The sequence below is a fragment of the Sphaeramia orbicularis genome, chromosome 12 (assembly GCF_902148855.1).
Source record: "Sphaeramia orbicularis chromosome 12, fSphaOr1.1, whole genome shotgun sequence".
Lineage (NCBI taxonomy): Eukaryota > Metazoa > Chordata > Actinopteri > Kurtiformes > Apogonidae > Sphaeramia > Sphaeramia orbicularis.
The window spans coordinates 29,638,585-29,649,697 of NC_043968.1; the positions used below are offsets into that span (position 1 = coordinate 29,638,585).

An 11,113-nucleotide genomic window follows, 5' to 3' on the forward strand; every position below is an offset into this window, starting at 1 on the left:
AGTTTATCAATGCCTTATTGAAAGATGCCAAATCTTCTCTGACCACTTTCAATGTATTTTGTTGAGAAAAATATCTGTATTTGCAGGTGAAAAGGAATCTTAAAGCTTGAGTCTGTTTTGAAATCATCATCAAATGCATAAACGTAACCCTTTAAGTTTTTTTTAGATCAGTGTTTTAGAATATAGATAGACTCCAGCACCCCTCAGACCCTCAGGAGGAGTAAGCACTTAAGAAAACAAATAGATGTTACAGAACATTTTGTGCCATTTAATTTTTTTCTAATAATACACTGTGAGCCAGTATCATTTGTTTTAACCACAAATATAATAATCGTGTATGTTTTATTTTGTAAATATAGTAAGTATGTGGTGTCAACAGTTCATGGAATTTCATGTAGACATAGAAAAGGAATGAATGGGACAGTGTAGTGTTGTAACTTCATTTCTTGTTTTAATGAAAGTTTTAATATTTTTAGTACAATATAAATGAACTCGCCTGAACAAATAAAACTAATATATTTATCTAAGGAATGTCTGCTCTAACTTATTGACCTGTGTTTAATGTCTTATTTAGTTGACATTTTTAAGGCAAATACCTCAAAAAGTGCAGATATATAGAAACTAGCAAATTACACTGTTAGTTGTAGGTATCACCGACAACTTTAATTTTTATTTAGCCTCGTGTGTGGCCTGTTATGGTTGTTACTGTGGAAGTAAATCTGTGTCATCAGATTTTGAATTATAAAAGAAACTGAATTTTTTTTTTGCACTGAAATTAAGTATCTGAATTTTTTCTTTTTTTTGCACTAAATTAAGTATCTGATTTTTTTTTTTTGCACTGAAATTAAGTATCTGAATTTTTTTTTGCTCTGAAAGTATCTGAAATTTTTTTTTTTTTTTTTTTTGCACTGAAATTAAGTATCTGATTTTTTTTTTTTTTGCACTGAAATTAAGTATCTGAATTTTTTTTTTGCACTGAAATTATGTATCTGAATTTTTTTTGCACTGAAATTAAGTATCTGAATTTTTTTTGCACTGAAATCAAGTCTCTGATTCTTCTTTTTTTTTTTGCACTGAAATTAAGTATTTGAATTTTTTTTTTTGCACTGAAATTAAGTATCTGATTTATTTTTTTTTGCACTGAAATTAAGTATCTGAATTTTTTTTGCTCTGAAAGTATCTGAATTTTTTTTTTGCACTGAAATTAAGTATCTGATTTTTTTTTTTTTTTGCACTGAAATTAAGTATCTGAATTTTTTTTTTTTTTTGCACTGAAATTAAGTATCTGATTTTTTTTTTTTTTTGCACTGAAATTAAGTATCTGATTTTTTTTTTTGCACTGAAATTAAGTATCTGAATTTTTTTTTGCACTGAAATTAGTATCTGAATTTTTTTTGCACTGAAATCAAGTCTCTGATTTTTTTTTTTTTGCACTGAAATTAAGTATCTGAAATTTTTTTTGCACTGAAATTAGTATCTGAATTTTTTTTGCACTGAAAGTATCTGAAATTTTTTTTTTTTTTTTTTTGCACTGAAATTAAGTATCTGATTTTTTTTTTTTTTTGCACTGAAATTAAGTAATAGTAACAGTAATAAGTAACTTTAATTTTTATTTAGCCTCGTGTGTGGCCTGTTATGGTTGTTACTGTGGAAGTAAATCTGTGTCATCAGATTTTGAATTATAAAAGAAACTGAATTTTTTTTTTGCACTGAAATTAAGTATCTGAATTTTTTCTTTTTTTTGCACTAAATTAAGTATCTGATTTTTTTTTTTGCACTGAAATTAAGTATCTGAATTTTTTTTTGCTCTGAAAGTATCTGAAATTTTTTTTTTTTTTTTGCACTGAAATTAAGTATCTGATTTTTTTTTTTTTTTTGCACTGAAATTAAGTATCTGAATTTTTTTTTTGCACTGAAATTATGTATCTGAATTTTTTTTGCACTGAAATTAAGTATCTGAATTTTTTTTGCACTGAAATCAAGTCTCTGATTCTTCTTTTTTTTTTTTGCACTGAAATTAAGTATTTGAATTTTTTTTTTTGCACTGAAATTAAGTATCTGATTTATTTTTTTTTTGCACTGAAATTAAGTATCTGAATTTTTTTTGCTCTGAAAGTATCTGAATTTTTTTTTTGCACTGAAATTAAGTATCTGATTTTTTTTTTTTTTTGCACTGAAATTAAGTATCTGAATTTTTTTTTTTTTTTGCACTGAAATTAAGTATCTGATTTTTTTTTTTTTTTTGCACTGAAATTAAGTATCTGATTTTTTTTTTTGCACTGAAATTAAGTATCTGAATTTTTTTTTGCACTGAAATTAGTATCTGAATTTTTTTTGCACTGAAATCAAGTCTCTGATTTTTTTTTTTTGCACTGAAATTAAGTATCTGAAATTTTTTTTGCACTGAAATTAGTATCTGAATTTTTTTTGCACTGAAATCAAGTCTCTAATTTTTTTTTTTGCACTGAAATTAAGTATTTGAATTTTTTTTTTTGCACTGAAATTAAGTATCTGATTTTTTATTTTTTTTTGCACTGAAATTAAGTATCTGATTTTTTTTCCTCTGAAATTAAGTATCTGATTTTTTTTTTTTTTTTTGCACTGAAATTAAGTATCTGAACTTTTTTTGCTCTGAAATTAAGTATCTGATTTTTTTTTTTTTTTTGCACTGAAATTAAGTATCTGAACTTTTTTTGCTCTGAAATTAAGTATCTGATTTTTTTTTTTTTTTTTGGCACTGAAATTAAGTATCTGAATTTTTTTGCATTGAAATGAAGTATCTGAATTTTTTGCACTGAAATGAAGTATCTGATTTATTTATTTATTTTTTGCACTGAAATTAAGTATCTGAATTTTTTTTTTTTTTTGCACTGAAATTAAGTATCTGATTTTTTTTTTTTTTTTTGCACTGAAATTAAGTATCTGATTTTTTTTTTTGCACTGAAATTAAGTATCTGAATTTTTTTTTGCACTGAAATTAGTATCTGAATTTTTTTTGCACTGAAATCAAGTCTCTGATTTTTTTTTTTTTGCACTGAAATTAAGTATCTGAAATTTTTTTTGCACTGAAATTAGTATCTGAATTTTTTTTGCACTGAAATCAAGTCTCTAATTTTTTTTTTGCACTGAAATTAAGTATTTGAATTTTTTTTTTTGCACTGAAATTAAGTATCTGATTTTTTTTTTTTTTTGCACTGAAATTAAGTATCTGATTTTTTTTCCTCTGAAATTAAGTATCTGATTTTTTTTTTTTTTTTTTTGCACTGAAATTAAGTATCTGAACTTTTTTTGCTCTGAAATTAAGTATCTGATTTTTTTTTTTTTTGCACTGAAATTAAGTATCTGAACTTTTTTTGCTCTGAAATTAAGTATCTGATTTTTTTTTTTTTTTTTTGGCACTGAAATTAAGTATCTGAATTTTTTTGCATTGAAATGAAGTATCTGAATTTTTTGCACTGAAATGAAGTATCTGATTTATTTATTTATTTTTTGCACTGAAATTAAGTATCTGACCTTTATTTGAACTGACATTAAGTATCGGAATTTTTTTTTTTTGCAGTGAAATTACATATCTGGATTTTTGAAATTATTATTATTTTTTTTTTGCACTGAAAGTAAGTATCTGAACTTTATTTTGCACTGAAATAATCTGAATAGTTTTTCCTCTAAATTCAACTATGTTCATGAATTTAGAATAAAAAAAAAATCAGATGCAATGAATTCAGATGCAAACATTCAGGTGCAAAAATTCAGATGCAAAAAATTCAGATACTTAATTTCAGTGCAAAAAAAAATAAATCTGCTAGAAATTCACTGTCTTTTATAATTCCAAATCTGAGGACACAGATGCACTTCCATAACCACCTCCCTTCTTTTATCCGTGTCACCAGTAGAGGCCATGGCTTTGCTCCCCCGCTCCAACAGGTGGCGCTAGAGCTTCATTGAACACAAACGAGGGCGTCATGAAAACCAGGAAGTAACTTTCGTCAGCGCTGCTAATGTCTGCCGAAAAATGACTGAAAGTATAAGCGAAGCCCCTCAGAAATATTTACCTGCCAGTTGTGTGGTTTAAGCAGCCCTTTTACATACTACGGCCAGAAACCACCAAACACCAGAGCTATAGTGTAAGTGAAATCTAAGCTAAATGCTACAGGAGCTAACTATGCTAAAGCTAACGTAAGGGCGACTGCGCGTAACGTTGGCGATAAGGATGCGTTTAAAATATTGTCTTTGCGTACCGTAGATGTTTTTAAAGTTCGTTGTTTCCCTCCTTCAGGCTGCTTGAGGAGTGTTTTGTGACTAAGGACCCGTTCAGTCCGGATAAGGAGAAGTTTCTGGTGCTGGGCTCTACCTGTAGCATGTGCAGCAGCTGTGTGTGTGTTGGATCGGTAAGAATACTGTAGTAGGTGTTTACATGTCCCTGCTTTGGCTTTTGCAGTATGTTAGGACAGGAGACTGTGAGCTAGAAGAGCTCAAAGTGCATGTCCACCTCGACTTTGAAATCCAAGCAGTGCTCCTGTTACAGTTTTTTTCCACTTGGCATGATCTGACCTTCTAGTGGAGAAAAAAAAGAAAACATGGATCTGCAGTTTTCCTCTTTATAATCATGTGGTTTATGTATGTACTGAGTGAACCTAAAGGCTGCAGCGTTTTGAATCAATTAATCCTGTTTAACTAAATGATAAGGATAAGACATCAGGTAAATGTGAGTGGACGTATCCAGCTCAGTACGCTCATACTGAACTCTGCTTCCCTTTCTGTCAGGATTGCAGTCTTTTCTACACCAAGAGGTTCTGCATGCAGTGTGTGAACAAGTACTTGGACCAGTTCCCTCATCAGATTCAGGCTGAGCTGGCCAAGAAGAGGCAAAGCTCCAAGACTGCTGTGTCCTGACTCTGGGCAATAGGTCCATATCCTGACAAACATCTGAATAGCTTTTGTCATAAAGATGGGATAAGATTTGGTTTTTTTTTTTTCCCCCAGTACTTTTGATCCAAACCAAACTGAGGGAACACCATGTTTTTGTGCTCTGGATAGTGTTTATCAAGCTAACACTACTCTTGTGGTAGGTTAGCTTAAAAGGTTCTGTTTATTTTACAGTTAAAATTGGGAAATTGGTGCAGAAAGACAGCCACATTGACAATCCAAATCCATTTTTGACTGTAGCATTTGTCATAGAGGTGTCTTCAAGACCCGTTTCATGTTTCTGTTACCTTTGCAATGGACAGAAGGCAGTAACACATAGACAGTCTGTCTTTGAACTTGATGAATTATGGGTGTTGCAAAGTTTTTAGTAGGCTTTCATATGACATAACACAATTTTATTGCTTTTTGGCAACATACAATATGTTAACATTAATATTGATATGATGTGTTTTGACAAGTGTATGCTCTGTTGACTTCTGTGAAGCCGTAACAATCTATTTTACTATGTTTCTCTGTCTTAAAGTATATAAATGTTACACAGTAATCTGTCTGGGTTTTGTTTAAACCCTGGGTCAAAATGTTACACCCTAAGATTTTTGAATTAATGTTGTAGCATTGTATCAGTTACACTTTGTTGTGTTGCTGAGCCCCATTTTTTCAGTTTTTACAGTTTACAATGTCAGACTGAACTTCATAACAAATGTATGTAGCCAAAATATTGAGTGATCCTCAAGTTTTCATCTCAGGAATCAGTCTTTACGACACTGTGCTCAGTTTGTAGCAGCATAAACACATTATGCATTAAGTGAGATCCCGGCGATAACACTGAAATAACAGATGGCCTCGCTGTATTTATCACGAGATGTTTGACTTCTTTTTCAAGGGTTAATTGAAACAGCATGGTCCTTAAAGGCAGGCCCAGTGTTTTTCTTTTTTTTTCTTTCTTTTTTTTTTTTTTTATTGCCAATTGCTGCTGAGGAATGTAGAGTGACACTCGCTTTAGAGTGAGTGAGCTAGGACATCACGAACTCCTGTGCACAAGTGGCGTTTACTCTGATGCCTTCACCAATTTCCACATGTTGCCTAAATTAATTTAACCACTCTGGAGTCTTGACATGAAAACTAATTGTACACTCAAATGACTTTTTTTTTTTTAAAGATACATTGTGAAAACACACAAGGCTGTGTGTGACTGTCAAAGTCTTAAAAACATCTTGTTTCCTTTCTTGTGTACAAGCAATTACACGTAGTGAGACACACAAACCAGCCCTGTGGCACCAGTGGCAAAGTCTGACAGCGATAGGCACACTGCCAATGATGACGGAAGGCTTTCTGCCCATAAGCTGATGTCATCCACTACCAGGAGGCAGATCTGTGGGGGTTTTTTGGGCCATTTTCCTGCATTAAACCGAGCTGTAATCGTCCTCCTATAACCTTGAATCTGTAACAGAACAGATTTACACTGATTGAATCATGTGTGCCTGAGCCATTTATGTGACACCAAATCAGATCAAGCTGTGATATCTGTCAGCACTAGCACAGTCATTTGGTGATTGATTTATGTGATAGTGTTGCCAGCCTGGAGCGAGAGCTTGGCACAGCACTGCTGCTGGAAGACTAATCTTTTCATATATTGTTTTCTTATCAGGATTTACACTTGAGACAACGGCTTGATTATTTTTTAAAAAGTGCACAATTGACAGATAAAGTCAAATGAAACTAACTGAAAATGATTAACCCGTTGTCTGCTGTGATAAATGGTGCACTAAGAACAAGGCAGATGCAGGCTTTGATTTTCCAGCCTCCTTTCCTTCAGCTTTTCCGTGTCTATTTAACACATCGCACACAATTATTAGGCCATATTCATGTGTGGAGTTAATCCAGTCCAGCCTCTGTGTTGTTTCCCCTGTTCGGCTTTAAGAGCGCGCAGTGGGCGGTCCTAGAGCGCAGACCAATGAATTGCCTTCTCTGTTTAAATAGTCCTTGATGTCAACTTTCTTCCTTCACTCGCGGCTCCCTCTAACGCCATGTTGGCTGTTATGACTTGACTTGTTGTTTTCATTTGCTTACTACGGAGTTGACAGGAGTGGCTCTCTTAAACCCTCCAGCGGCTTTGGAGACGCTTTCTGCCCTTTTTGCGCGTAACTCTGTTGGATGATACGCGCGGAGTATACATGCTTCGTCCCCGTGACTTTGCATTTGAACGGAATACTACTTGGAAATAACAGTCTTCGAAAGGGTTTGGTTGTTGTTTGAGTGTTTTCCCCTTGTCATATGTGCAACAAAATGTCAGATGTTCGCCTTTCTAATGCGAGCCCGACATTGGAGAGAGTGGATGCGCGGCAGCCGGACAGTGTCAGACCTTCGGTGCGCAGATGTCTTTTTGGCACACCTGACCGAGAGGAGATACGAAGGGATCTGGAGGCTACGATACAGGAAGATGTGCAGCGGATTAGGGAGACGTATAATTTTGATCCCGTTAGCGACACACCGCTTCCTACGGGTGATTACGAGTGGCAGGCGGACAGCGACGCACCGGAGTATTTTCGCAGAGCGCCTCACGGGAGCAAGCGGCCCCGGCGAGATGAGGACTTAAACTGCGGTAACAGCCGACAGGACACCCAGGAGAGGAACGAGGGGCATCCGGATCGTCCACCGGGCAGAGACGGCTCAAGGAAGCGACCTGCAAACGACTCAGGTGACAAGCCTTGACTCACTGAGACTGTCACGCCTTTTGTTTTTCTCTGCGGCGCGTCCTTGTAGTACCCGTGTGTGTGCAGACGCGCCCTGTGTGTGTGTGTGTGTGTGTGTGTGTGTGTGTGTGTGTGTGTGTGTGTGTGTGTGTGTGTGTGTCCATGTACCACAATGCAAGGCAGCTCAGTCCCGAGTTCAACTTACAGCTGCGACCGTGCATTTGGAAACGCGACTGATATGCATTCCTGTCGGAGTAAAAAAAAAAAAAAGTCTACAGCCCGCACAGACTCTTTATGCTGACTGCGTTCTCCTCCTCTTCCTCGTAACTTGCTCACCGTTTATTGAAATGCGTTTCGTTTTCCGCCAGACAGAGCCCAGGCTGTCTGTCAGGTGCCGTGTAAAGCAGACGTGCAGCTCCACACAAACACCCTGACCAATGTTCCTCTCGTGTGCCACGCAGGTCCCTGTTCCACGGAGCGGTCCAGTAAAAACGCACGAACCAACGGAGATGAGGATGATGATGATGATGATGATGAAGAGCAGTCGGACGGTGCAGCCGGTCTGCCGGTGGAGCTGAACGGCAAACCGGAGGTCCAGTGAATAACAGGTCAGTCAGTGACAGCATAAGAGTTATGAAAAAGTAGAAGCCTGGGTGTGAATGCGCACAACAGCAGTGGTACTGGGATCAGGAACACACACTTCTGCACTGACTCCTGTCCTCAGTCTGTGACAGTGTGTGTGTGTGTGTGTGTAGGCCGTCATACGTGACTGTTCCCCCGTTGTGTGTGTGTGTGCATGAGGGATATCAAGCATGAGCAACCGCGTTTTCAATTGCACCATTCAAAGCCTGTTTCCTCTTTCTGTCCCGCAGAGCAGGGACACAGACCTGTTGCTGGTGGAATACTGTAGCCTTTCTCATCATCTGACAGACGACAGAGCGGGGAGAAAAAGTTAAGAAGCAGCCTTTCTTAAGAGGGGAGGAGTAGAGGCTGCACAAGCACTGAATATGTACACTATCAAGTTTTGGCACTCTTTTTAATTAATTTGCCTCAGAAGCAGCAGACGATGTAGCAGTGTGCAAATGGATTTTTGCTCATTTTTTTCTACTACCTACGTTTTCAGATGTAGCACATAAAAAAGCATAATATGCTTTTCATAACTTTGTTAAGTGTATTTGAGTTTGTGAATTTGACTCGGGAAATTGCAGTGCAGTTTCCAACAGAGAAATGTTATTTTGTTTAAAGTGGTCATATTGTGTCATTATTCAGGTAATTTGATGTAAGTTAAAATGCAGATTTCAAAAGTCAGGGTTATTGGGAAACAAATGTCTTCAGTTTTTCTTTGGCTTTATTGGTCCCAGTGTTATGTGTTTTATTTTTGAAGGCCCAGATGGCCACACTGTAAGTTGAGGGTCCATCTAACTGGGAATAACCATGACAGATAAAGTTTACATGCAAATAATTTCTCCTAGTTCCCCATTTTAGTTGTTTTAATTATTTCATTCCTTTGTTCCTTTTTTGTTGTCTTTTCTTTTTCTCTCTGTCTTTTTTTTTTTTTGCCAAAGTTTGTGCCTTTTTTTTGTGGGGGGTGGGTGGGGTGGCTGAACTGCTGAGCAATATCCAATCAAATTTAACAGTATTTGCTAATAGTCCTAAGAATTAACTTTCTATTTTAAATTAGGTGAGTTAGAATAGTTCACTGACCCCAGCCCATGTTAATTCATGGTTATGTCCAGGTTAACATAGATCAAATATGTTAAAATCACTGGGCTGTATTTTATGCAAATATGTGAATCAAAGATCATTCTTTGTGGTGTGGAATTCATGTGGAACATGTAATTGCACTATTATTAATTTCTCATTTTTGTGAGGCAGAAAAACAAAGTTACACTGCCTCAGTTGGTGTAAAACTTTGAAGTGTACCTGTGTGCCTTTTTTTTTTTTTTTATAAGAAAAACACTGAAAAAACTATACTAACTTATTTATGTTGAGCTTTTTGTGGGTGTATGTATAGCTTTCCAAAGCAACATTTTTTCCATATATGTAAATATATATTTTCATTATTGTTTTTTGATCAATAAACTCTTGCAAAACTGAGCCTATAATTGACTATATATCCTGTGTTTTTTTGCTGCTGGTGAAAGATGCATGTGCTCACTATTTTAATATTTCGATTGCAAAGCATACATCTGCTCCACCCTTCACAAACACTTACTTGTAGTCTTTAGTTTTAAGTGAGCCGCCCATGTAAACTACAGTGATCTTTGTGATTACAAAATCTTGACCTGAAAGAGCTGCAACCACTTTATTAAAGAGGTTTAATGTGACCCGCAGTCTGAGGAATGACACAGCAGTGATGGGATCTGGAACTATATCATACCTAATCAGCCGCCTAACCACTCATGAATCACATCATGGCTGCTCTTTAATTCACTCTAGTAACCTAATAATATATATTTAAAAAACACATGCAGTCTGCTAAATTATTTAGACTGCCAGAGCATTTCTAAATGTTCCTATAATTTTCCAAAAAAGGACTGTTTTCCAATAATATCACTTGCAGTAAGAGCGCAATTAGCTTTAATCAAAGAAATGATGGAAAAGTGAGTGTGATCAGGTACAAATCCACTGCACACTTCCATATCTTGAGTGCACATACATGCTCCTGACTTAAGGCTGTGACTGTGCTGGAACGTCTCACCCCAGCTCTACCTCTCAAGTTGAAAACAACAAGGGTAAGTCCTGAGGAAAAGAGGGAAAAAAAGTTTTCAGTTATTGGCTTTCCCTGGCTCCAATCAGATCAGTGAGAAGAAAAGCAGACCACTTATGAGCCAACCAGTCAGAGAGCTGTGGGAGGGAGCTCGGGACAGTACAGCCTGTTCTTTTCATAAAACACACACCACCCAATTAGTTTCATTGGCTGCCTCTTTCCTGTTGATACCAGCGGTGTGTAGGAGTCAAATACGGAGAGTGAGTGAGAGAGTTATTTCTACAATAGATCATATTGGCTGTGAGCGTGACTGTGATAATTACTAGTGAGCTCATAGCCTGTTTTTTAAACACCCAGAAAGGACTTTTAATACGTTTTAACAAAGACAATATGTGTTTCCTCTTGGTACTTTAATAACTATACGTATATCATCATTAACACAACACTTATCTTGGCTGCAAAGACGACATGCATTTTTTTGCATCTCGCCGCTTGTAGGTTTCCTGTCTGTCTGCTAGAAATGCACTCAAAAATCTGTTTTCCCCTCAGATTTAGATGAAATTTGAGTGAAACAATGCTTACTAATCTTTTGTTGCTGATCCATAAAGGCTTATGGAAATCTTGTACCCTCTACAGAAAACAAAGCAACTTTGAATGCTTATGAACAAGTGCAAAAGCGTAGAGTAGATAACATTCTTATGCGTTTTCCTTTTGTTTATGTTACACACGCTAATTAAATCAAGTCTTGTGTCCAAGGAAAACTGTTTAATGTTACTGTGACTCA

At 35.8% G+C, this 11,113-nt stretch overlaps 2 protein-coding genes across 2 annotated transcripts; both read left to right on the forward strand.

Annotated features, from left to right (window-relative positions):
* Positions 1–4,020: 4,020 nt before the first annotated feature.
* Positions 4,021–6,605, forward strand: cdpf1 (cysteine rich DPF motif domain containing 1; the record flags this gene model as incomplete). The annotated part of the gene is made up of 3 exons (XM_030148322.1): positions 4,021–4,124; positions 4,277–4,388; positions 4,765–6,605. Coding segments are annotated over 3 exons (345 nt in total), but the record flags the coding sequence as incomplete, so codon positions are not given.
* Positions 6,606–6,737: 132 nt separating this feature from the next.
* cdkn1ba (cyclin dependent kinase inhibitor 1Ba) lies at positions 6,738–9,721 on the forward strand. The gene is made up of 3 exons (XM_030150115.1): positions 6,738–7,624; positions 8,081–8,227; positions 8,492–9,721. The coding sequence occupies exons 1-2, from the start codon at positions 7,201–7,203 to the stop codon at positions 8,218–8,220; spliced, it is 564 nt and encodes a 187-aa protein (XP_030005975.1). The 5' UTR covers positions 6,738–7,200; the 3' UTR covers positions 8,221–8,227; positions 8,492–9,721.
* The last annotated feature ends 1,392 nt before the right edge of the window (positions 9,722–11,113 follow it).

Excerpts from the sequence above, each read along its gene's own strand:
- cdkn1ba (XM_030150115.1), top strand. The coding sequence starts at position 7,201 with ATGTGCAACAAAATGTCAGATGTTCGCCTTTCTAATGCGAGCCCGACA. Across the intron at positions 7,625-8,080 it reads GCGACCTGCAAACGACTCAG|GTCCCTGTTCCACGGAGCGG; the intron begins GTGACAAGCCTT and ends TGTGCCACGCAG.